General features: G+C 43.3%; 2 protein-coding genes across 7 annotated transcripts in view; one reads left to right on the top strand and one right to left on the bottom strand.

Moving 5' to 3' along the window:
• The window catches only part of gpc5c (glypican 5c), a 105,268-nt gene extending 103,637 nt beyond the window's left edge, over positions 1–1,631 (bottom strand). Inside the window, exons 1-3 of one of the 4 annotated variants that reach the window (XM_037083392.1) lie at positions 1,491–1,631; positions 1,232–1,269; positions 496–577 (exon numbers count right to left, since the gene is read on the bottom strand). The gene's annotated coding sequence lies outside the window, so the exon portion shown is untranslated. Of the gene's footprint in view, positions 1–495; positions 578–1,231; positions 1,298–1,490 lie in introns of all 4 variants that reach the window. The other 3 variants (XM_037083393.1, XM_037083394.1, XM_037083396.1) reach the window with 3 other exon arrangements.
• nyap2b (neuronal tyrosine-phosphorylated phosphoinositide-3-kinase adaptor 2b) lies at positions 1,181–27,401 on the top strand. Of its 3 annotated transcripts, XM_037083389.1 has the most exons (9): positions 1,181–1,333; positions 3,034–3,129; positions 7,520–8,516; positions 10,964–11,165; positions 15,245–15,567; positions 19,196–20,269; positions 22,874–24,115; positions 24,231–24,334; positions 25,063–27,401. In XM_037083389.1, exons 4-9 carry the CDS (start codon positions 10,987–10,989, stop codon positions 25,312–25,314), a joined length of 3,174 nt encoding a protein of 1,057 aa, XP_036939284.1. In that variant the 5' UTR covers positions 1,181–1,333; positions 3,034–3,129; positions 7,520–8,516; positions 10,964–10,986; the 3' UTR covers positions 25,315–27,401. The 3 variants fall into 3 exon arrangements, with proteins under 3 accessions (XP_036939284.1, XP_036939283.1, XP_036939282.1); XM_037083388.1 differs by lacking the exon at positions 7,520–8,516; XM_037083387.1 differs by lacking the exons at positions 1,181–1,333; positions 7,520–8,516 and adding an exon at positions 1,615–1,754.
• The last annotated feature ends 210 nt before the right edge of the window (positions 27,402–27,611 follow it).

Below are 27,611 nucleotides of genomic sequence, written 5' to 3'. Positions count from 1 at the left end.
TTGTTAAAAAAGTTAAAGTAGAAGGCCTAATATTCATGATTTAATTTAAGACATTTTATGACATTTGTCAGAGCTGCACACTGCCTGTACTGAGTCAAACCATTCCAGCAGCGGGTGCTCTACAGTTAAGCATAGGCTGAATCTTGGCCTGATCACAGGCGAAATCCTGATTTGTCAAAGTGATTCTGCAATTGAAGAGGTAAAACATAGCAGCTGAGTATCTGTGTGGGGAGGGTATGTGAACCCTAACAAGATCTAGTTGTAAGAGGGGCCAAAGCGTTGTGTTGAGAAGTCAGCACTGGTCCCATATTCTCCTCTGCAAGTATGGAGGCAACTGCTGGTCCAGCTGCACCTGACCACCCTGCTGGTTTTGTGTCTCATCATCTCAGTTTAGTGTTAGCAGAGTCGAAGGCTATGACAATTTGGGACAAATCTCTGTGAGACTAATAAGCCTTCCTCCTGTTTCCTCTACCTTTGAACTCAATCTCCACTTACCCAAAGGAGACCCTCAGCAGTGGTTATTAAAAGTCCTGAGGTTGACTTGCTGTACACCATGCTCTCAGATTTTCTTCTAACCCTGAATGGATAATGTATCTTTAACTAGTTTTATGAACAATACACATTTAACACACACACACAACAGTACACATTGGACAATTAACAAATCAAATGAATTGTCAAGACCCAGGCTGTCTGAGCAGGACCTGTATACTTTGCCTTTGGGGGGTGAACTGTGAGAAACCATTGCTTGAACTGATAGGATGCTGGCTGGTTTTGAGTGTCTAAATAATAATAAATAGTCAGCCATTTTACAGAACACTTTTGTCAGCAGGAGTGATAACTCAAAGGTACTGTCTGTATGAAAATGCCTATAAATGCGTAACCCAATGCATCTGTATTTGACAATTGGGAGTGAGGCTAAAGATCAACTTTTATTACAAATTGGACCTTTAATACAGAATACAATTTGTAAATCAGTTGTATTTGAAAATATAAGATGGCAACAATGGGAGGAAAGTGGGTAATTTGCTCTAATATGAGGTCACCAAATTCAGCTAGAACAGCTGTGACTTTACAGCTACAGAGTTATGTCTCAACACATGTTCACTGTGGAAATCCATGTCAGGGAAGAGAAAAACAAGGCAAAAAACAATGAAGCCAAATTAAAAAGTGGAGTCTTTCACCTGGTTTTCATATCGTCAGATGCTCTTACATCTCTGATCAATCTTACCTCTTCCTGTACCCTGTCCTGTCAGGATGCCACTGAAGCTGAAGGCAGAAATACATTTAATGTTTTCTTCAGGAGGAAAAGAAAAGATATAAACACATCACAGTGAGTTGCACGTCAAGTTTAGCACATAACACAGACCAGTGTTTATCTTAGCCTAGCCGAGGAAGAATCGCTAATGAGTCGCATGTGCTAGCTAGCAAACAAACCAGAAAAACAGCTGTTAGTTCATGATAACTGTTAGCTAGCTAAAGTTAGCTACCTGAGGAGAATTTCCCGGAGCGATGGGGAGAAGTTTTAAGTCCAACTTTGTTAGCTAACAAATTCGGCTTAACTACTTTTCTGCTGTCACATGTTACTTTGACATTAGTTGTGCAGCCGAAAATGTCTGAAAAGGTCAGCTAATTAGTACAAGAGCTGTGCAGCTGTGCCTTGTTACCAAAACTGTTAGCTAACACTAAAGTAACCGTTAGAAGCTAGCTGGCCCTAACTACATTTACTCAAGTAACCTAACTACAAAATTGAGGTAACGCTACTTTACTTATTTATAGTTCATGTAACTTCATAATTACACTCCAGTACATCTCAGAGGCAAATAGTTTCTCCACTACATTCATGTCAGTTGACTTAAAGTTAATGTTTTTCATACTCTTCTGTCCAGATTTTCTTCTTATAAACTAAATGATTATGTGTTGAACTAAGAAAATTCTGCTACTTCTTTATCTAAAATAAGTTTGTTTTGTTTTGTTTTTGTTTCTTTAACCTTGAATTAGCTGGACAGTTAATTGTCACAGTCCGATACAGGCTGAATTTTTTAGTACTTTTTAGCTATAACATGTTATGATTTTATAGAATATGATGTGCTGCTGCAGATTAAACGACCCCACAGCCTATAAAATAGTTAAAATTAGCATTAGCTTTGAACATTCACAGTAGGGACTTGCAATATACACATTAATGTGGTAGCAATAAATACAAACAGGAAACACTTTTCCACAAAAAAAATGTTAACATCACTTTTATTGATGATGCTTAAAGTTTGCCTACATTCTGCTGCTGATATGTACATTGTTTACTTTCACTAGAATAAGGTTAAATATTTTCACAGTTTGCTATTATTGCTTTTACTTAGATAAAGGTCTATATTTTCTCCCACTTGCCACAGGTGTTGCCAATACACCTTAATTAACATTTGGTAGTCTCCTACCAAAAGGTGTGCGGTACGCTAAAAAAAGATGGTTTTAAACTTGAATAGGTCAAGCTATGTTGTCTAGCCACACAGTACCTGAAAATCTGCCCATAACTGATGAAAACAAGGCCTTAGCTTCAGAAACCCTGCTAGCTTTATAAAGCTATCTCAATAATAATGATAAAATTACAAAATGGATCTATGCATTGCAGGGCTTTTGCATTGGATTGAATCAAGGTCATCTTTTATATATTCTAGCAAACTCAGCTCGTCACCCCTCTTTTTTCTTCTGTGTGTGCATACCCAGAGGTTCTTAAAGCAGATTGACGGTGTTCACAGCATTTCAGAGCTCTCATAGCAGAAAATGCACAGGCAGGATTAATACCATTAACGATGGCGCAATTCCATTAAGTGTCCCAGTAAGCTTTTCCAGTAAGCCAGCAGGCACAATACAATAATAAAATGATAATAATAAGAGTAATGCAGCAATCATCATTAATGTTATTAAATACACTTGTGCTTTCCCTGCTTTGAACATCTGATAGAAATCCATTGTAGATGTATGATATAATTGATGTTAAAGAAACCGGTGACTAAAGTATGTTCCTTAATGCAGTGTTGGCGTTTTGATCCCCTCCTGCCTGCATCACGTGTCCTTGAGCCTCCACCATGGACTCACCGTGCTTTGTGAAGTGCTTTGTACTGGACTCAGGTAAAAAGTGCTGAACTATTCTGACCTTTTACGCACCGCCATATATATGACATCTCCTTTTGCATAACCATTGGTAATTGCGGCATTGACATCGTTACTCTTGTGAGGTTTTCCACCATTGTGTCTTTTACAAGAGTCTTGGTGTGCTTTAAAATTTGTTTAGCGTTATATATGAATCGAATGTCTTTTTTTTCTTATTAGGACTAGTCTTCATCAGCCAGTAGGTGCTGTGATTGTTTTGTCTTTCTTTGTCAAACTGGCTACGCATCAATGTGTGGTACCACAGCATCATTCTTGAACCACAGTACAAGTCATCATTGATATTATTAAACTGTCAAAGGAAATCTTTTAAATCTCAAATACTACATCAAAGCCACAGTATGTGCTGTAGTAGTGCATTCCTGTAAGCAAAGCTACAAATTCTAGTCAAATATTCAATAAACAATGATATATTTTTGAGACTCCTTATATAACAGATTTTTTTGCCTTACCTTGTCTCTTGTCTCTCTCTTATATGAACTGTGTCAAATATATGCACTTAATGGTTACTGACCTTGGTCAGCAGATGGCGCCAGTTGACCCTAATTTTCAGAATCCTCACCCAGACATACAGTACTTCCTAATACACCCACTAATGCAGGGTAAGTTTGCTGCACAAAATATCATTAACATAGTTCAAAATGAGGTGAATTTGAGGTGTTTTAGTCATTTTAACCTGCTTAAAGTAACAGGAAGTCAGTAGTTTGTCTACAGCAAGTATAGATCCTAATTCCAAGCAACATCTCTTGTATTTCTTGTTTTGGTTTGCAGGAGATCGTCAGTTACCTTAGAGTGTCCCTACAGTAGTCACATGAGACATGACAGTAACACAGCATCAATTTACTGTACTAAAGAACAATATTTGAACCATAATCAGAAACCTGTCTGCGTTCTCCTTCTCCTGTGGCAGTTCTGTTGCTAATTAAGCCTATACAATCTTTTGACCAGCGCTGCAGAAAGATGAAATGGCCACAGCAGAAGTAGTGGGCGATGCTTCACTCTATGATCTCATGGTGTGTCTGAGTTCAGTAGTTAGTAGACAATCTCCGGGGGTTTTAGCCCATCAGTTCTGGCCCTCTAAACTGGGGATTTGAGGGGCTTACAGGGGGTTAAACCCCAAAGATTGGAGCCCTCAACCGCCTGTTTGAGAGATTACGCTATTCAGTCTCCCATTTTCACCTCTGTCTTGGTGGAACAGCAGGAAGTGTTGAGGGTGGTCGTTAGAAACATGCCTCTGCTTGACATCTCTGGAGGGAGGAAGCGGTGATAAATGAGTGTTGAGAAGCTTGATTAAATAGAACATTACCTCATGCTGTGCAGCTCAGTTCTAAGGAACATGTGGATAAGATGTTTGAAAAAAAACTAAGTAAAGGACTGTCTTGCATTCAGAAATTCCTAAGTAGGGTGTGTTGCACATTGAGCAGGGAAGGGATGCATCACTTTACAGTATGTGCATGCATATGTGAGTGGTCAGATGTCTGCCCATTGCTGGTCAGAGCAAGAACCTTATGCTCCATTTCTCTCGGGTGGAGATGAGAGGGGTGGAAGTAAGATGTGCTGCATCTTTAATGAGAGTCTGACATATTCAGTGCCACTGTCTCACTATCTGAGCTGCCAGTGCCTTCTTCATCCTCACCTGCATGGCACTCCCAGGGAGGACAGAAAAACAGAGAATGCCACTAAGCCTCATGGATGCTTTCAAGAATCTAAATGCCACCCACACCCTCCTTAGAAGCAGATAGCACTTACAGTAGCACCATGTGTAGGTGCCAATCCCTGATGGCAGTAACTCACACTTAATAAACCCTGTGAAGCAGAGTCCTTGCTCTATTCATTATGACTCTGTTTCCTCAGTGGCATTTAATTGATTGGTATAATGGTTTTTATAGACTCTTCATTAGCCTGTTACAACAGTAGATCAATACAACATCATTACACACATGATTGAACCAAGTACCATGCGTCTGCTCCGGGGCACATTGGTCTGTATTTGTAAACAGTCATTAACGTTACAGTGGTCCACTAACATACATGAACTGTTGAGGCTGTTTCTATGCCAGATTGATATCTGACATGTGAGTGGCTTGTTAGTAAATGAAAAAGGGAGATATTATCTAACAACAAAATTGATTAGATGTACTGTGATTTAGCCTCGAGTAGAAGCCATTTTCCCTGAGGAAAAGGGCACTAGAAGGTGTGACTAGAAGGTGGCTTGCCCAAGCCTGATATGCGTCTTGGGTAAGCCAGTCACAAGTGGACAGTTCAAAGAACGTAATTTCACACCTGGCGTCATAATGCGTCTCCACATGAGTCCCAAGTACATGAAAATAATCATGTTTATATATGTTTATTTCTGTTTGCAAAGACAGTTGTTTTAACAGTCAGACCAACCATAATAGCCAACATGGCAGGACAAAAAGATGTGTTTTTTACACAAAGAAAGAAACAAGTTGCATATAACATTTGCTGAATTACAAGGCCCAAATACTTAAGAATTTCTCATAGGCCCTCCTTAAGCAACATTTCACAAAATCTACAAAAATTTACAAAAAGGCAGAAATGATTAGGAATCGTCAAAATTTTCATTGGATTTGGTGTTCCCACAATATGCTTAAGCAGCTTTGATAAACATATCCAACACAAAAATAATAGTTGCTTTATCAAAATCCAGATAGAAATTAATTTAAATACAGTCACTAGCTTTTGATTATGTATTCAGGCATTTGGATGCCTTCCTCTCTATATGCAAGTCTTTGTGCTTCTGTAAGCGTGTGTGAACTGAAAAGTTACGGGTGTCGTATCTTCTTTCACCCTTCATTCTGTCCCTGAGGGAGTGTCCTCCACTGTTCACAAAACAAAGTACTCTTGTGCACATAGGTGGAAGAATTTGTTTAACCCATTCACCCCTGAGATTTTCCTCACTGTCTGTGTTCATTGAACTCTGATAGGGTCTAAATACTTCCTTTGAGATTGCACACATGGGCCGTGCACTGAGGTCAGACTGGGCCCTTTGTGTATATGTGCATGTGCATGGGTGCGTGTGCTGAGCTAGTTTGGATAAAGTGACTTGCTTTGTGCAAGACCAGTCGACCACGTCCGTCACAATAGGCAGAAAAAGGGGGTGACCACCTTTTTTGACAGAGCATTTTATCTCAGTGAGATCATAGCAATTGGCTTTTTATGGCATGTGATGTGTTGTCATGAGAGGAGTGTTTGTAGTGGGTGCAGTGAAATGCTGTTTAATTTTACCCCTATTTCACCTTTTTGCTCCTCACTCCAGAACAGGTGCCTATTTTGATGATCACATGCAATCCAGCACAGGGGTTCATCCCTGCTGAATTCCCTAGTGTGTTATTGCTCAATTTGGCTCCCCCTCCTCAGGCTTTATTTTTAACAACCCCATTACCCCCCTTCTGTCCTAAACTGGCCAACACTTGTTTTTGAAAACTGATTTTGTTGCCGACTACCTTCTACTATAGCGCCCTTTAATTCCCCCCACCCACCCAAAGTGCGAGACAGAACCGGGGATAGAGGAAGGGGGGAAAGTGGGGGGGGGAGAAGGGCGGGGGTTAAGAGAAATGGAGGGAAGGGTTGATGAAAACAACAGATCTCTGCTCCCCAATCCTTTTGTGTCGACGGTGTTAATCCACCCGAGCAAACCCCCAGCTCCCTCCACCCAACCCGCACCGCTCACCCTCCCTCAACCCCTGCCTCTGCACCAACTACCCGGCGCTCCCACCACATATACAACTGACAGCAGCACTGAAACCAATACTCGTCCCCCAGACAGTCGAGCAGAAGTACACCGCAGCCGCAGTCACCCCCCAAAACAAGCACACAACTCAGGCTCAACTCTGTCCCTGCTTTCATCCTGTTCATCTCCGTGGCCACTGGGAACAAGCCTCTCTTCTGGATCACTTGCTTTTGTTTGTTTATGCAAACATATTTTAATCTTGCATCAACGTGTCAATGTGTGTGTATTGTAAATTGCAAAGTACTGTTTTCCCCTCCGTGTGTGTCTTGCTTTCATGCGTTTGCTCCTCTTTGTTTTGTTCTGCTCTGTTTTGGCTACTGTACATGTAGTGAATGCACTTGAGAGCAACACGGTGTATTCACTGCAAGTGTTTTTTGTGTCGTGGTCTTGTTTACGAGCTGTAAGAGAGAGAGGAGGGGGAGGGAGGAGGGGTAGCGCAGCGGTTGCTGGGGGAAGAGGAGGTTGTGTCTAATGAGGTCACACCCTGGCAACCCGATGACTCCTCCCATTCAGTCCCCCCCTCCCTGCCTCCCCCATCTTTCCACTTGGCCCCCTCTGAGTGTGCCCACCCACTCAACCCCCCTCCCCCCTTGACAGAGAGAGCTGTCCGTGGTACTGAAAGCAGAAAAACACATCCAGGCTCCTGTTATGGTGCAGCTGCAAAGGGAACGCAGGCGAGACACACGAGACGACAAAAACATAAAACGGGAACTTGGAAGAGAAAGAGACTGGAGTGTGAGTTCTTATGAGGATGAGTTAAAAGTACACAGTGACAGAAATAGGAGTGCAGGAAAAGGAAGGAGGGAGAGAGAGAGGGAGAGCAGGATGACGCTCTAGTAGAAGGTGGCTACAGTCGGCAGTGGGCGTGTTCTTCTTGTTGTGATCTATAGCTGGGAAGCCTGCTGTCATCTGCTTAAGCACAGACCAACTGTACAGATCTGTGTGGATGAGCAGGATGGAGGGAGCCAGCAGGGAACGGCCATGACTGGAAACGCACACAACCCCGCTTTACCTCGGTCTTAACCTTCAGGGCACTGTGGATGAGGACATTTTCTGCACTCTGACTGAAAAGCAGAAAGAGAGACACTCCGGGAACGAAGCATTAGAAAGACTGTGATCGCCTGGTCTGCAACTGCACAGGGGAGTTTGATGTGAGAGCGTGTTCATAGCGTGTATTTGTGTCATGCTTGCGATTGCGGGTGCGGTCTGTTGCTGCGCTGCGTGTTCCTTCCATCTCTAGCATGTGCAAATGTGTGGAGCAGTGAAGAAACTGGCACCTGGCTCTGAGTTTTGCACCGACTGGACTGGAGGGGTCGCATCTCCCTTTTGTGCCCAGGGGAGGGAGCATTGGGCTGGGCACCCAATGGCCTACCTCCCCTCTAGCACCAGCCTTATTATCCTTGGTCACAGGGACTCCTTCTAGCAAGTCACTCAGTTTGGAGCATACATACAATGGATGGAAGTCTATGTGGATTTAAGTGGAATAGTGCACTGGTGCTCCAGCATAGGTCAGAGTTCACTAGCGTGCACTGGACTCATCAGGGGAAGACAGAAGACACGTTGGTGCACAAACCAGCAGGGACACAGCCCCATTGTAAGTATGCATCCTAACATTTAACATTTTACACAACAATGACCCACAAACCCACAAATGCTCGTGTTACATCATAATGCATGCAAAAATGTTTTCCATCTACTCAAATCTACATAAAATCCACCAAAGCAGAGCTGCCAAGTGTAGCACCTGTGCGTGCCTGGATTTACAGGTTAATCTTCACTCGGTCCACTGTGCCGCACTGATGTGTGTGCGTGTGCACGAGCGCCCACGCTTGTTGTGCCCAGACAATTGGCCTTGCAATCTTTTTGACATCGTGTCTCAAGAATATCCATGCTGCCCTTCTCCTGTGACACGGTTGCCTGGGAACAGAAACGGTTTGCCACTTTCATTTACTTTTAAAGCAAAGTGCACCTCTGTGTTCCAACTGTTGCAGCCCATGTCAACTGGGGAAACGGGAGGGAGAGGAGATGAGATAGTGGAGGGAAAAAAGAGAAAATGCATCCAGTGAAGGAATAAAGAGTGAGAATGGGGAGGAAAATAAAGCTTGGTTGAGAAAAAAAAGGAGTAACTCAAATGACAGGTTTTATGGAGATTAGCGAGTAAGAATAGAATTTTACATCGATGAGTTACGGGAGGACAATCCAATGTGAAAGGCTCGGTTGGTGAAAACAGTGTGATAAACAAGCTGATTCTAGTGCATAGTGCTGCTGCAGGCTTACAGGGATTAGGCAGGCAGGCTTAATTCAGCTCAAACACTGTTTGAACTGTGCCTTCCCACTGCTGCACCCTTAACACATCTAACCAGTGCACCTCGTTTTCTCCTCAGAAACCAAGATTTATTTCCTTTGTATGGGTTTGGATCTCTGGCCGTGCCTGTGCATCAGTGATAAGACCTGATAATCATGGGAGGAAAAAAATCTCCACACCACTTGACACCAGGATTCTGTGCCCTAGAACTCAGAGCTCAGAGATGGTGAATCTGTCTGTTTAGCCGGCTTTTATCAGCCCTCTCCTCGTGCCTGTACACACCTATGCAAATTAGTGTCGACAATATGTTGTAGGGAGTGGAACCAGCAGATAAACCCATTGACCTAGGCACCGTGCTGGATGATAGACACCACTATGTGACAGACAGACGTGAGTAAGAGGGATGCTGAGGATGTCCAGACAATGGCCAGTCTCTCAGTTGGCCTTGCAATCTCCATCTGGCAACCCCCCCCCCCCTCCTCTCACCCCCCTCGCTGCCCTTGCCTGCCTACACACACATACGCACTCAAACATACATACAGTTATCACAAGCCCCCTCCCCCTCCCCACACACGCTCACACTCAGTGCTTCTCTCTCACACGTAAACAAGCATGAGTCTTAGGCTGATCTGAAAACATTGACCTACATAAAAGCATGCACTGTCTTTTTCTCTTCCACACTGGCCCCTCCAAATTCACATGCGGCTGTTGCACGTAGTATATGTCATGTTGCACGCAGTTGCACATGTTTCCAAGCAAATACATACCCCACATGCATGCACACTGAATCACTCCGTTAGCTGCTCAATGTCTGCGTTTGGATCTGGTAGCTGCAAACAATGCTATTTTCACAGTATTCCCTATTTAGAAGGAGTGAATTATAGTATGGTTGCAGCAATATGGATTTTTCATTTAAGAGGCTTTTCCTCACAGCAACATCCCCACTCATTTCTTATGATAGTGATGCTACCAGTTATAGTCTTTTTACAGAATCAAAAGGCAGCAAGGAACAACTCAAGAAGAGATTATTTTTAGATCTGAACCAAGAGATTGAAGCTGATATCCGCATATGCAAAACCATGCATCACAGTCTAGTACAATTGCTTCATTTAATCTGCTTGGCTGGTCCCAGGAGTAAAATATTTTCACATCTGAGCCCAGCACATATTACAACCGCAGAAGATGAAAGCAATTTTTTTCTGTTTCATACAGACACTCACTTGGTTACAGCCAGTTATTTCAGCCAGAAAATGTGCGAACACAACTGAGAAAATGAGCAGCCGCTACTGATACACAGCCAGTCGGAAAACCGAAACACTGAAACTGAAGGTTATGAGTAACAGGAGCTAGATGGCAAGTCCCTTGGCTATTTGCATATTTGCATTTGCATGTGTTTGTGTGCGACAGAGAGAGATGATGCAACCCTCCAGGGAAGATTTTTACTCTTGTGGACGAAGGCATGATGCAAGACTTTGAATCTTTCATAGGCCATGAACTCCTCAGCAGCAGTCAGGAACATTGCAAACAATAGAAACATCACACAAAATCAGTTGTGTGACATTATTATGGTGCTGATGCAATGTTGCTACATCCATCTTATCAAGGCTGACCTTGAAACACAAAGGTTGAGACAAAGATTTCAGATCTCATTATGCTCTAGTGGTCCATATTGTTAATGTTTTGTGTATCTTTAAGTCAAACAGTTGGCACTAACACTTTCTTTGTGTTTTTATCAGAATGCTGTGGAAACACTTGAAAAATGATGAGCTCCAAAGAGGAGGAAACTCTCCGTTTTTTCCAGTATGTTGAGGAGAATGGGCTGAGAGCCTACAACGGCCTGGTAGCTCAGAACTTGGACCACGCCAGGAATGAGAGAAATAGGACATATCTGCAGGAGAAAAACGACAAGAAGAGAAAACAGGAGGAAGCCATAAGGAGGTAGGAAGAAAACAAACAACAAGTAATTGAGAGAGATTTTGCACAAATATATCCTATAAAAAATGTACATTTATGGTCTGGGTTGAATTGGATAGTGGTAGGACTCCCAGTGCTTTATGAAGTAAACTCACAAGTCTCTCTACAGCATACTAATGGCATTCTGCTCTGTAAATCCAAGGACGTCACCCGGTTCACTCCAGGATGAGTGTAAAGAATTGGGACAAGTGGCCAGAGGGTCCCTGTGGCAATGGCAGGTTGCCATATTTTGGGGGTTGCCAATGTGGACTGGTGCACCCCACGATCTATAGAGGATAATTAATTTTTCACTTTTAGACTTATTTGGGACTTGTCCTTGGATAGAGGTCATCACTGCTCCATTTTTGAGACAGAGAGCATTAAGAATTAAGAAAGAACGAGGTGGGCTGTGGCAGAAAGTGAGGCTTGTTAAGAGACTTGAGACAGGCTATGCTGTTGTGATGTACATATATATCTGACAGTCCCTTTGGTAGAAAGTTGCATCATTTTCAAGAAGTTGTTACAACACCAATTAGAGTTTGAGAAAATGTGGGGTTTGCGTAAGCCGCTGCACCTTATATCACATGTTGTGATGAGCAAGCAGTTCAAGCAGTGCCACTATGCAGAGCAACACCACTGCGTGGCATCCCGAAACTTGAGCGAATAAGAAAGAGGCACGCACTCACAACGTGACGAGCACGTGGACACGGCGTGCTTGTGTTGTGGGGTAGAATAGCAAGCAATGAGTCACAGAGTCATCGGTATGAGAACGGGACATTGGAGTGTGATCGTGCGACGATGTGGACATCTGCTGCTTTCCTTTTTTTATTTGAGAGCAAATCAGAGTATGAAACGACACCAGAATCAGAGTCTGTCGAAAACTTTTGGAGTTTGTTTTTTGAATATTTATTTATGTTAGGGTTTTTTTTGTTTTTGTTTTTTTTCGGTGTTATAACATGAAATAATATCACTTTTCATTGAATCATAGGACTGATGACTCAACTGAATCAATGTGATATTTTTTCCAAGTCAAGCATGTTCATTTTAAACTACAATCATGCTGCCATAGTGAAAGCTAGAGGACTCATAAATAGCATTGCGATTTGCTATGGAAGTACATCAACTGGAAGAGAACACCCATAGTGGTCAAGAAAAACTTGTTTTCAACTTTTATGGTCAAACAATTAATCTAATGATGCAGTCTTACACACAGACATCAATTTGCCATGATAAGGCTTATGGGAAATGTTGTCCAATTTTGTCACATAATCTAAAAATCATTTGTGTGTTTGGTCCATCCATCTGACACAGTGCAAAGTGTTTTGGCAGCTGTTGAGAGTTTTAGCTGTGCATCAGATGATTATATCGATGTGGTTTTGGAGGCTGAGCATTCATAATATGTGACCAGATGTGGATCTTCTAAGAGGGTTTACACTTTGAACCCTGACACATTTCTGTCAAGGGGTCGGTCAAAGTCAAAAAGAGCTGCAACTGTGATTGTCAGATTACTGACAGTATGTGTACTTGCATGATCAAAACTGACGTGGAGTTCAACTGTTTACCTCAAGCATCAGAAAGACAGCCAAGTTAGATCTCTAAAAACACTGCAAAATCTATCTTTGACTCTCTTTCATCACTCGCCAGCAATATGTCCCTGTTCTCATTCTTATTAGCACTCTGACGCAGTCCTATACAGTAACTTGGTGAATGGGACAGGGCAATGCCTGAGGAAAGTGGCAGCTACTGTCCTGCCATCCTTCCACTGTCTCTCAGCTGTTGCTATAGCTAAAATATTAATACACAGTCACTAGAGGAAAAGTCTAAAAAAAATAACTGGATTTTTCATGAGGCCTATAAGTAGGTCAATGAGACGACCCATTTTTACAGTAACTGACTGAGAGAGAGAAAGTGTGTGTGAGGACTCGTGTGCATGCTTGCATTTGCATGTGCGCAGGCACGTACAAGCGTGCTTATGTACAAATTGCATGTGTGGACATGAACAACAGGAAAATAGATTAGAGTGTGTGAAAGGGTAGGAAAGCACAAATGGCCTGTGTGAGGGAGAAAGAGCTTGTTAGAGCAAATGTGTTTAAGAGTGGGGCGAAAGAAGGAAAAAAAACCTGTTACAGAGAGAGATTAAGTGTGAGGCTCAGTTGCAGGAGATGTGTTCTGCCTGGTGACAGCTGGAACAGCTACAGGCCAATCAGATCAGCACGTTAGGTTTGAGTGAGGCGGGCCTTCCTGCCTGCTGCCATCTCACTCTGGGTTTCTTTTATTGTGTTTCATCAGAAGAAGTTATTCACACAATCACACACACACACACACACACACACACACACACACACACACACACACACACACACACACACACACACACAGACATACACACACACACGCCTACAGATTTACTTAAACATGCAACTGTATTCAAAATTACACACACACAGAAAGCACATTTACTTATATTTACATATACTTGCAAATTTCAAACGGCTGTTTTCCCCTTTGTTTACCCATTGTGTGTACATGTGCGTGTTTCCACAAAAGGACATCTTTTTTATTTCTTCAGTTTTTTAATCAGTTTTTTTATTTTTTTATTTTTTATTTGTTAAGATCTCCTTTAGTGTTTTTTGTTTATTTCTGTCATGTTGTTTTTCCTGTCTCATGGCATCACAGAGCGAGAGCTGCCCAACAACAAGTCAACTGGTCTTAGCACACCTGTGGTCTGTCCTCCAGCCAATCACTGGGCAAATATCCTATAAATAAGCCAGTCACCATCACTCCAGTTCCCCCCACCACCACACACACACACACACACACACCATGTTTATGAGTGTGCATGCACACAGCCACAGCAGTTGCACAACCAAAACAAATGATACGTGCAGACTGTCGATACTGCACTGCTGACACCTGTGGCTGAAGACATTTTAGCCTAAACATGGATGCTTAAAGTATGTATACAGAAAATGCTTTAATATCTATGAAACATGTGATTTGATGTTTACTTCTTTTCCCACCTTTCTTTAAAACAACATGGTCAGTGTGGTTCCACAGGTTGCTGCATGCACCTTTCTCGTATCACCGCAGTAATCTGTAGGCAAAATGTGATGTGGCTGTGACGTACAAATGATGTGCACGTGCACTTTATTATTGTTGTGTGCCGGCAGCTGGTTTTGTGTCTTGTTTCTATGGATACCCTGTTGTTGCTAGGCAAAGTTAAGCCCCTGACCAATGAACCCACCCCACCAAGCACCTTCTGTTCAGCAGCTGGCCCAGAGGGAGTCAGAGTCAGCAAAGTCACACACATATACAACACACCCTCATGCATGACACAAGACACAGACGCAAATTCGTCCATTTGTTTAAACAAATCTCTGACATTCATTTTAGCCGTGAATCTCTGATATGAGAACAAATAAACTGTGGAGATCAGTTGTTTATACGTCGCAAACCTGTCATGTCTTTTGTACTAACCATTTTCCAAGGACACAGACAGATCTTGAGTTCATTTACTCTGATACTGACAAACACACAGATGCACACACAAATACACAGCCCTCCTTTCCCCCCATTACCACACAACACTCAGACATCATTAACGCTCCATTCAGGCCGATCATCCATTTACAGGGATTGATTGGGTACATGCTGGGGGACTTCCATGGTGTCATTATGTGTGTGGTTGTGTGAGCAGCATCGGTCAAATCCAGGGTTAAACTCAAATCAATGCTTTGCCCTGAAAGAGACCCTGTTTTCAGTGGTGCTAACTTGTCTGTTATTGTTAACTTGCCGCTCTCATGCTTTGAGCCATTTGCGCAGACTGAAATGCACATGTACATACATACACACAATGGAAACATGCCACAATTATTCTGTACGTCAGGGTATGCTGTGTGTTATTTTTGCCATCTCCAATCCTGACACAAACAGCTTCCAGGGGATGATGTTTAAACTTAGGTCAAGTTTTTTGTCCAGCGATGTAAAATAATATTAAGTTTCAAAAATTTGAGAGCATCCATCATTGTTATTTACATAGATATTAATGTCTCTTTCTGTTTTAGAACCGGCGAGGATATAACAACCGAAGGCAAGCACTTGCGAATGGGCTCCATTACCATGCCGGACCCCCAGGAACGCATGCCAATGCCCCATCCGCATGCCCTCGCCTGTGGACAGGGCTTCTCCGTACGCTCCCAGTCACTTCACTCTGTCGGCGGCGGGAACACCGGGGGCGGAGGAGGAGGGGATGAGGAGGTGGGAAGCCCAACCTCTAGGAAACAGCCCCCACCTAAGCCCAGGAGGGACCCGGCCACCAAGCTAAGCATGTCGTCTGAGGCGGTGGACCACAGTCCTGTGTCCACCTGCCGGGGGGAGAGATGTGACGGTGAGTGGTGGTGGCACTTCACACCAAACAACGGGGCTATATATAGCTGCTCTCTGCAGTGCCCTCTGCAACACTGCTTCTCCTACAATGACATGACATCTGGCTGTTCGCTGCATACTTCACACTGAGTACCATAGTCGCCAATTGATTTAGGTTAAAACATCTAAGTTGCACTTGACCAAAATGAAAGGGATAACCTGCAGTTAAATGGACAACATTTGAAAGAATACCTAGATATATGCTGTACTGCAGTGACTAGGCTGGACATGTGAGGGAAAAACACTATTTAGTCTGTTTATAGTGTAATTACCTGCATATGCTAGAGCAATTGCAGAGGCCAACATGTATGAAAACAGGCTGAACATTTTAAAGACTCAGAGTTGTGAGCTAACATGTTGAGCCAGGAGTGAAAGTATCATAATGTGATGCATATGAATGAGTGATTTTTTGTGCTCTGGGCTTTGGAAGCCGTTTTGTGTTTTATAATAGCTGCACTTCAAGGCCTTGGCAGATTCTGTTTATTCAGGGATTAAAAAGGTCTTTCTATTTTGAGAATCTTGAAGAGTAAAAGAATACATCAGGCACAGTTTTAGCACAAACAAATATTTATATATATAATCACTTTCTCAGCTTGTGCTTGTAATCATCAGGCATTTTGCTTAGTATGTTTCATGCCGTCAAAACTCCAGCAACATTTAGAGTATTTCAAATTACTTTATTGTTAAACCAACTGGGTTCAGATTTTGGGCATCATCAGGTTAAAAATGAAACATATTACAAGCAACATTCAAAAATGGTAGGAATGAAGCAGAAAAAGTTTCAAAATATATGAAAGACCATGCACATACATCCTCCCACATCTGCCAATTGGGTACCTATAAAGGTGTGTTAGGTACATGGTGATGTGGCTTTTCATTGTCCAGCTTTTTCTGCTTCATACAAATGTGTTTCATGATGACCCTGATGAAAGCCCCAGACTTGATGGTTTACCAGTAAAAAAAAATCTATATTTAACCTTCTCCATGAAGTTGAGCCAGAAACATTTCTCAGCCTTAAATACTGTCACAGTATCTATTGCTGAGAGTTAAGAGGATCGCTTAATATAGTGACAAGTCCTGCACAAGTTTCAGCTCCAATAATTTCACCCTTGACGATGGATGTGCTGTATTGGTTACAGAAGGTTATTGGTCGCACAATCCAATTGTTGAATTTGTTAGGAATTCAGATAAAGACCACCGACTTGTCTTGACAGCTCTATAACCCTATTTAAAACTGGCATACTTTAATATTCCTGCAAGGCAAATAAGGCCAAACAGTTTTCCTTCCAGTGAAAACTGGCAGGGCCAACAGTTAGAGATGCCTTGATCAAGATCCAGTAAGAGCACCCTGCAGCAGTTTCACTCGATTTTCTGAAGCAAAATAAACAAACACAATATGCCTGCTTGGCCACGGATGAAAAAGAGGGCATAATTGCAGTACATCAATTCAGTGTAAGCAAAACTTTAATGAATAGGACAGGAATTAATTGAGCTAAGGGAGTGTTTCCTTCAACAAGCCACAGATACAATCAGTGCTGTGCAGAATGCACACAGATGCAAATGCAACAGTTTTATTGGAAAGATTTCATCCATAATGCATGTGGTGAACACAAGGCAAGAACTGCAAATTATTATTCAATTTAGAGTATCATAATAGTTTTGGGGGCAGGTGGCATTGAAAGCAAAACATTAAAAGGTTGCAGGAAGCTTTGACTCCATTTCAGTTTGGATGCTTTCGTCGTGATGTTTAGGGAGTCGCCCAGCCTGGCTCAGATTGGTGGGGATCTCTCTATGTGCACACAGATCTTCCTGGGCACCACGGCAACCATCCCACAGAAACAAGACCCCCTGCAGCCCAGCCAATCACAGAATCACTGAGCAGCACGAACCAATGGGGCTTTAGAGATGCTGGAGTCTGAGGCACGTGAGCCAATCAGAGCAAGAGTGTGGGGGTGTCCCTGGCTGAGGGGAGGGTTGCACGCTCTGTAGCTGGCACTGTAGCGGGAAGGGGAGGAGCTTGTCAGAGTAGAATTCATTCAGGAGGAGCGATTGACCTAGATTCGTTTTCCCCAGGAGGAGAGGGAGGGGGGGAGGGGGTTGCGGGTAAACACATCCGCTACAGGGGGGAGGGGGAGAAGAGGGAGCAACGAGAGAGGGGGAGAGAAGGGACAGGGAGTAAGAGATGTTTGGAGGGATGGATTCATCATCAGTGCTGAAACAGATCACAGGATCCACCCTGCAAACCTGTCAGTGTACTAATGCGATAACAGTACTGGTACACTACTTCGTGCACATCATTGTATTCACACGCATATACACATATTCACACAAAAAAAGGGAAAGTTAGAATGTCAGTCCAATTAAACATATACCAGGACCACATCTGGCATCAACCAAATCCTCTATTAACACCTTAGTAATTGGTGGTAATGAGAAGAAAACAAGGAACCAAAAAGCCTGTTTCATCTTCAGTTCAAATTAGCATCAGCAGCATTACCCTGGATAAATACGTCAAATTCAAAACTAAATGAAATGTTCTGATTTGGTCTTCAGTATTAAGCTTTTTTTTTCATCTTCGGGGTTTTTCTTGCCTGATTTCATTCATTCCAACAAAAGACTCTAAGATTGATCTCTATTCCTGCTCATCTAACTTACCTGTAAACAATTAGATTTCCATTTTCTGTAAGGAATTACTTTGTCACAGGAAAGTGTGAGACTGCAGGGGATAAAAAGTGTACATCCCTGTCCTAATTTCCTTTTTTGACTGTGTAGGCATATGCAGTGTGCGCGTGCATGCTTGCGTGCATGTAATGTCGGTGGTGAGTCATACAGTTACGGGAAGTATGCGTGTGTCTGGGCCATCTGGCATCTGAATTATTAAAAGTGTAAAATCTGCAGTTTGAAGATTTCAGACATGGTCCGGCTCTTAACTACACTTATCTCCCCCTGCCTATCAGACGAAGGGACATTCCTATCCAAACATCTCAGTAGTGTCTGACCTAGAAATACACTGTGGCCAACTCAGTTGTAAAGTGTGAGTAACTAGATTTAGGACCATGCTTTACAGTACAGTAGTAATCTAGTCAATGCGAACACTGTACCGTAGCCTCACTGCACCACATCTAAAGAGATTCACACTGCAATGCTACGTCACCACTATCAGGAAGAAGCTCCACAGTGTGTGTGACCCAGATACTATACTCACATACTGCTCTGCTGCCGTATATGTGACCTAGAAACATGCATATGCCTCCACTATTCCCACAAATCTGACTCAAGATATTGCTCGCAACTATACACATTGACCTAGATCTGACCCACATCACTGCAGTCAGCTTTATAGGGATGGCAATGATTCACTTAATCATTAATGACTAACAAAAATAGAGCTTTGTTAAATTCAATATTGTGGTGTGTATGATAGCAGAAATCCACAGCAGAAGAATAAAGGAAATTATACTGTACGTCACAGACAACTAATGTGAAAACCAGAAAAAAGTATACCTATATGTTATCAGTTTAGTGCTTGTGGATGTGATTTTCTCCAGTGAATTTGTGTGTTTAGACTTTCCTTCTCCATCCTTTTGCAGCTCAAGGATGCAGTGAGGACTGCAGGAGGGTGCCACCACCCAAACCCAAGAGGAACCCCAACACACAACTGAGTGTTTCCTTCGACGAGTCCTACATCAAGAGCCACGGAGGCAGCGGGATGTGCCCCTCCAGACCTCTCCACCACGTGTCCTCCCCCTGCGAACACAACCCCTCACCTCCACAGAGCGACGAGAGCCCTACAGACGACTGTGAAGATGAACCCGTCTACATAGAGATGGGCGGGATCGACGTCGGAGCTCGAGAACCCCTGAAGAGTGAAGACGAGGAGCCAGGAGAATCTGTGTACGAGGAGATGAAGTACCCGGCTCTGGATGATATGGAGTACCGCACTGACCCGGTGGGATGTCGTTCTGCATGCCCAACCCCGGCACCCTACGACCCTGAACCTCTCAGTCGCTGCTCCACCCCTCGAAACATTCCCCTCTGTGACATTCCTGCACCCTTTCCCAATTTACTCACCCATCGGCCTCCGCTGCTGGTGTTCCCGCCGGCACCGGCCCAGTGCTCGCCCAACTCGGACGAGTCTCCTCTCACCCCACTAGATGTAACCAAATTACCCATGTTGGAGAACCAGTCCTACAGCAAATCCCCCACTTCCTCCAACGAGCCACCTTCCTCTGCACACATCCGCAGGGAGCTCACTGCCACCCCAACCCTCACCGTGTCTGGCCGCTCATCTGCGCCTCCCCTACCCTGTACCCTCTACAAATCCTCCTCCTCATCCTCGTATCAGCGAAGCCACTCTGCTTGCCCATCACCAGTCAGCATGGGCCGCTGTCTCACCCCTCTCAGCCTCATGCGTACACCTCCCTTTGATGCGCCGATGCCATTTCCCGGAGGTCTTCCCCGTAGCGCCTCCGCCACACCTCACGGCAAAGGCTCGCCACCTCAAGACGGTATAGGTCGACTCCATGGCTCTATGCAGAACGTGTCAACAGGGCGTTCAAGGACACCCACCAGCCCACTAGATGAACTGACCAACCTGTTCACCACCGGCAGGAACATGCTGAAGAAAAACTCCAGTGGCAGGAAGTCTAAGGAGCCTGGAGAGAGTGAGTCATTACACACATTTGTGCCCTTTTCTTCACTACACTCAAAAGAGATCAGACAAACACATGAGCTCATTTTTATTGATTCATGATTTATTGAATCCTATGTCAACAGCTTTTCACCAAAAATCTTCCATGTATGTGCATTTTTTTCATTGCGTACGACAGAGCACATTACAAGAGCTGCAAAATCCCACAATAACATACCAGAGAGCACGGGTAATATACCAGAGCCTCTATGGACAACATGGACAGTGTCACGGCCTATCAATGTTATTTTTCTGCAGTAAACTATGGAGCGAAGGCAAATAATTAGTCTTCAGCAATCTTTGTGACCAAGTTTAGCCCCACTAAATTAGGAGGCTGTGCAGAGAATGCACCACTTTTACAGTGCCACACTCAGTGTTTGTGACGCTCTCTGCAACCTTCTATTTGTTTAATCTAGGCCCAGTGAGCCAAGTCTGATTCAGATCGTATGATTTAATCTGAGGGGATTAGAGACTAAATCAGACAGCAGGTCCGTCAAACCTACTCATGGCATTAGGCCATCAGGCGGCATTAATTTTAAATATGTAAACATCATGTTTAAATACAGATAGCCATGCCACCCTAAAGACTCTGCCAAAATAAATGCAGCTGACGAGGGAATCATAATTTGCTCATAGTGCGCAAATTGCTTAGAAAAGACAAACTCTAAATCACTATTACTTACATTATCATATGGCGTCACATGGTGAGTCTGGTACCAGCAGCATTACCGGTTAGTCGTGAATAAAAGATTTATGACTGCAGGCATTAAACCAAACTAAGTGAGCAAAAGAGTGTTTCATGAAAGCGGGAAGGATAGTGTTATTAATGCAAAGACATGTGATGCATTATTGGAAATAGGTCACTAATAAATTAATATAGAGTGCCAAATAATTTAGAGAGAGGTCTGACACAAACTTGACCCTATAGTACAGATCCATGGTTACTTCCTCATTTGAACTGAGCTATAAAATGTGGAAGAGTTCTGGACATTGAACTAAAACCCTTTATTACATGCTCCAGAAGAGAAGAAGAGATTTTATTCAAGCACGTTTTGTGCATAAATCATAAAAGATCTCACACATCCATCCTTACTTGCTGCTCTTAGCAACTACAACATAGCAACAGTGGAAGGAAGAAAAATCCCTGTTTCTTATTTGCAGATTCCCTCCCCATGGGTAATGCAGCCAATCACAGCTCAGGGCATGCCGGTCTACAACAGAGCAATGAGCTCCTAGTGGGGGAATCAGCTACGGCTCTGAACTCAAATCTACACCTGATCAGAGAGTTTCAGATTCTCGTTTCTGTCCAATCAGCACAAACTTGACTCCTGATTGAGCCAATCAGGTTGCCGTGGCAGCTGGGCAGACGGAGATGGTGGAAGCAGACAGTTTATGAATTCTTGCTATTTTGAGTTCAATAATAAAAACATCTCTCACCTAATGCGTATATGTGCCAACTGGAGCATATTTGCAAAATAATCTTACAAATGAGCCCATTGACAATATATTGTTTTGCAGCCCCATCTGGTTTGTAAACAGTCTGCATATGCTTTATATACATCAAGGATGGGCTGAGCTTTTTTTTTTTTTTATTCCAACACCTGTGGTCTGGCGCCACATGGGGCTAAAGAACTGACAGGTTGTGTGTGCTGCTGTGTGACTGGCTACAAGCACACGTGGTGTAATGAGCACACGAACCTCACACAATGAATGGGGGTTAATTTTTTCTCTCTCCCTTTCTGAGGCAGCAACAGCTACTCTGACCCACTTACCAACCAGTTAATCGCCACACTCCCTCTCATATTAGACACACACACATGCATGCATGTATGCATGCGCACACACTAAAAAGCCATGTATGACGCATGACATGACAAGGGATGCTTGTGCACGGTACTGTATGTTAAAGCCCATATAGAAACTATATATAGTGGGCACAGCCTACATGGAAGTCAATCATGCACATGCATTTTTTATCCATGCAGTGATGATCTATAATGTCATTATTGAGCACTGATTCAGTGACATACATACAATTTCATATAACCACTGGCAGACAAACAGGCTGTAGTATTAAATATGTTCGCTAAAGAGGAGTCAAAAGAAACAAATTAGTTTTGCATGCAGAAATTGGAAAGTTGCATACAGAGACATCAAACGGCCGTGGTTAATGTGAAATACATGTGTATGATTTTTTTAGAAAAAGCAAAGTGCAGTGAAGAAATATTAATAGTACTATAAATGTATAAACTGTATAAACTCTTGGTTGAGCTAAATAAAAACGGTAAAACAGCTCAAGATAGTGCCACCACGATGAAGATGAACACAATCTAATGCTTTTAAGCACACATATTAGAGCATCCTCCTCCAGGCGTTCATTGTAGCTGCAGCAGTGAGTGAGTGACACCCAGAGGACAAATGGTGGTAGTGCAGAATCTTGAAACTGAAAGCGCTGTTGTATTTTTTGTGATTGACAATTTGTATTGAAAACATTATTCCAGTATGTATTATCAACTGCAGCAGAATAAGCTTGGATGTTACAATCATTTAATCTTTTGTCTTACCTGCACTTTTACAGCTGAGTCCAAAAGCAAGTCTCACAGCGAGTCCAAGCGTGAAGGCAAGGAGCGCCACAGTCACAGCAAGGAGTCCAAGCGAGAGTCCAAGGATCGCCACAGCAAAGAGTCTTCTCACCGTAGAGACAGAGACAAAGACAGAGACAAAGAGAGAGACAAAGACAAAGGGAGCAGCAATGTGGACCAACTGGCCCACAGACGCAACAGTAAAGATCGCACTTGTAGTGGTGCAGATGCACCACCTGTCCGCAGGGACAGCAGGGACCAGGGCTGCAGCAGCACAGATCCTGTCCCAGTAATTAGGAGAGACTCCAAGGACAGAGGGATTAGCAATGGCGACCTGATGCCAAGGAGAGACAGCAAAGATCGGGGACATGGAATGGAGTCTTTGTTGAGACAGGACAGCAAAGACAGAGAGAGACTGCTAGATCAGCAGCCTGAGCTGTTACCAAGACAAGACAGCAAGGAAAGGGCAAGAAATGGTGTAGACTGTAGACATGACAGCAGAGAGAGACTGCTGGATCAGCCACCTGAGCTCTTACCACGACATGATAGCAAAGAGCGAGCCAGGAATGGTTCAGACTCAAAGCATGAAAGCAGAGACAGGCCACCTGAACTTTTACCACGGCAAGATAGCAAAGATAGAGCTCGACCTGGAGCAGAATATAGGCATGAGAGCAAGGACCACCGTCCGGATTTGTTACCCCGACAGGACAGCAAAGAGAGAATAAGGAATGACATGGAGCATAGGCATGAAGGTAGAATAGACCAGCCACCTGAGATACTACCCCGACAGGAAACATCGAGAAGCAGCAACAGCAAGGACAGGGTCGGCTACAGCTCTGAATCCAAGCATGAGGGGAGAGATCGGAGCTCCCACAATGGAGGAGATCTCCCTCTTCCTCCCCTACCCAGGCAGGATAGTAAAGATCTGAGCAGAACTGGACTTGAAGTGAGACGGGACAGCAAGGACAGAAGTCTGAATGGCTCAGAGCAGCATCATTATGATGTCAAGAGCACAAAGAGCCCATCCGCAATGGAGTATAGGAGTGATAATAAAGAACGGGGATACCGGTCAGATGGCACGCCCCGACGAGATAACAGAGCGAATTACAGCGTGGACCAATCAAAAGCACAAGAGAGGAACGGCAGCACAGTGTCAGGGCAGCATTCAACCACAACAACACCTACTCATCACGGGAGACCTTCTGGTAGCCCACCGATGACCACAGGAACAGGAAATGGTGAGATTTAAGACTTCAAATTCATCTAGAGAATCTAGTATTCGTCCTTGAATCTCTGAATAAAGTGTATCAACACATGAAATTGACCAGCGTGCCATTTTTCCTCCCTTTACAGATCTGAAAGCAGCACCCAAGTATGGCCGCTCACCTTCTATGCCTGCTAACCCCTCCCCACTGGGCACTCCACAAAGGAGAGCAGCAGAGGCACAACACAGTCAGGTATGCAGATAGAAAGTGGCAAAAATGTTAATTTAAAATCTGATGTCAGCTGTTCGATTGTTTGGTTATTGTCAATGAAATCTCATCAAACTACACCCACCAACCATCTTGATAGGCTCAGTTTAGGGTTAATATAACAGAGAAACACTTAAAGGGGGTCTACAGTATAATGCCTGTCTTTGTTTTCTGTCATATATATAATGTGACAGTGTTGGATGAAGGTGGCCAGTTTCAGATAGTATGTGAAAGTAATGCCCGTGAGAAAAAAGAAAATCAGGTTTTGTACTGCTCTGAATGCAATGTTTCCAAAATGTTCTGTACTTTTATGCGGACATTTAGTCATCAGCTTGTTGAATCCATGCTGCAGGTACGGCATGCCCACCAAGCAAAGGGACCTGTCCAGCCACCCACTCAGTCTAGCTGCTCTGTCTGAACCCTCTTCTTGATTGATAGATATTAGATATCAGTCAGAAGAAAGTGAGCTTTAAGGGATGGAGCTTTAAAGAGACAGGAGCTACAAAAAAGGCTTATTTCAGGTGAACTGAGGGACTGCATGAATTATTTTATTTATTTATTTTACTGCAAAACATGCAAAGATACTGTAGTCCCCGAATGGAAAATATAGAGCTTGAAACACGCATTAAAGGTCCCTTCAAAGAGCAAGTTTCAGTGGCTTTAGAGTGTGCAACTAAGCTGTAACTCACTCAACACCATGACTCTGTCCTCAGATGCCCCAGATGCCATGGATCTGCGGAGACACCACCATGCTAGAACAGATTGAAAGGAAACGCACCCTCTGCATGGAGATCCGCTCCAGACAACATCCGCACCTGCAGAGATCTCTGGAGAGGCCTCCTCCTCCTCCTGCCGACAGGAATGAGGAAAGGCACCAGGAGCGGAGTCAGTGCAGGGGCACCAAAAAGATCCGTCCTCCCCCGTACCCCACACAGACAACTGTGTTCTGGGACACGGCCATCTGACATTTACAAACACACTTACACCTCCCGCCACACAACCCCCGTAATTACCCACTCCCTTTCTCCTCAGGGTTGTGCTGATTTTTCCCTGCAACATCAGGGGTGTCAGGACAGCCAATAAGAGCACCGGGGGGGATGATACTCGCTGATGTCAAAGGACAATGGTGGTTACCATAGCAATATTTCTGCTCGTTCAGGTTGTCATGTTTTCTTATCATCACCTGTGATATTTGATATTTTTCTATTTCCTGTGATTGGATTCTTGTAATATAATTAGTAGAATAGATATTTGATGAATAGATATTTTCTAAATGAGATGGGGATTAAAAAGCAGCTTAAATGATGTATAGTAGATGTAGATGCAATCTAATGTTTGTTTTTATGTTATTTTTGTTTCGGTTCTTTTAAATTTGAAAGCATAACCTATCAATACTTGTACTGTAGTAGCATAATTTTCTTATGCCCAACTCTTCTTTTTTTGTGCTCATCAGCACTAAAGTGAATGGACTCCTCAATTCTGTCTATATATACTTTACATTTTCACTGTCGTATTGTAAATTCAGGAGTTAACGTCAACGTGCTTTAGATTCCGGCGCCCTCCATGCCTGGTCCAGTATGTTCTAGAATGAACAACAGCTGGTCCTAGAAGAGAAACAGGAGCGTGCTTCAGTTTGTATATTACAGTAAGAAGCTGTGTAGTCACTACATCAAAAGCCTTTTCAAAGCGGTTTAATCGTTTTATAGGTAAAACCTGTTGGCTGGCATGTTATCGAGGAACGGAGAAAGTGTGAAATGTTTCTGCTGTATTCTAAGATACACTATGAGGGTGGGTTGGGGAGGTAGTAAATTAGAACATACATTATTAAACAGTATAATTTCCAAAACCAGCCAAAGCTTGTGAAAGTGAGATATGGGTGTGGTTGCACTTTGGACAGTTGGTTATTTGAAAGAAACGGGGTTGGTGGCAATAGCTGGCGAGTACCGGCACTCTTACTTTGCCATGCACACTGCAAGCACCACAACACAGTGTAAATACTTGATGCCAACGACCAGCCCGTACAATCAACACCTGAGCTTTTAGAGCATTTCTTGATTTTACTGCAGATTATAATAGCCATATGCACTTGCTTAAGAAATAACTTTCAAGATTATGCTTATATATATATTTTTGAAAATATTAAAGGTAGCTGTGCCATGCAAGTTTTAATTTATTAGCGGGGAGGTAAAGCCTCAGGAGGCTGGCAGCGTGTGACACGCAGTCATCTGTGATTGGTTGTCCCGGACTACACTCCCAATTCAATTGGCTGGCAACCATTTTTAGAGATCAAATTGTTTAAGGACCTATATCATGGCGACAGCTCTACCGGGGTTGCACAAGAGCTGACTAATCTTTGAGGCTTTGTAAAAACAGAAAAACTGCACTACCCATCATAATCCATTACATTTAATCAGGCTGATTTACATACATGTCCCTCTCCCCCTGCTCTCTCCCTCTACCTCAACCTCCTACGTACATCATCTAAATTGGTTCTCTTTAGCACATCAAATGCAATGTTGACATTGCCAAAATAGTATGGGTTTGACTAATGAGCTAGCCCTTGGAGCGGAGTGCGAGTGCAGTACCCCCTCTCTGGTGAGAATCAACGCTACAGAGGTCCCTCTGTGTTGTACCTGTGTGTGTGTGTGCGTGTGTGTGTGTGTGTGTGTGTGTGTGTGTGTGTGTGAGGGAGAGAGCTGTGCGTGTTTGTGTGTATGTGTGTGCCAAGCTACACTGTATGCAAGTTGAATCTTTAAAAATGATTGTTTTAAGACATTCACTTTGCCCCGTCCACGATGTTGGTGAGGGGGCGGAGGTTGGAAATGTAATAATGATTATGTACAATCTTTTTGTGTGTATAAACGTGCACTGTGAAAAGGTAGAGAGAGCACCGCACTGTCAGAGTCCTCTGTCTTATTGCACTGAGTGTTCTCTTGTTTTGCGTAATAAAAAAAGAAAAGGAAAAAAGATGTTTGAGGAAAAAAAGTACTGTATTCTGATTGTCACTTGGGTTCTGTTGAGAGAAATAAATAAATATGAACTTGAAACCCGCTATGGAAAACCGTATACTGGTGCAATTATTCATGTTCCCCTGTCTTGGGATTTCTTCATGTAGGCTGTTTTTTTGTGTAGTAGATCTTGAACTCTGGATGACTCATGATGTTAAAACTTTTTAAGACATTTTAATTGAGGAGCTGAGATGAAGATGGAAACGTCTTCTGATTATTCCTTCTGAATGATGATTTAGTTCAATTTTCTAGCA

This window comes from Acanthopagrus latus, chromosome 21, assembly GCF_904848185.1.
Source record: "Acanthopagrus latus isolate v.2019 chromosome 21, fAcaLat1.1, whole genome shotgun sequence".
NCBI lineage: Eukaryota > Metazoa > Chordata > Actinopteri > Spariformes > Sparidae > Acanthopagrus > Acanthopagrus latus.
The sequence above is the reverse complement of the archived record's forward strand: the minus strand, read 5'-3'. Positions and strand labels throughout refer to the sequence as shown.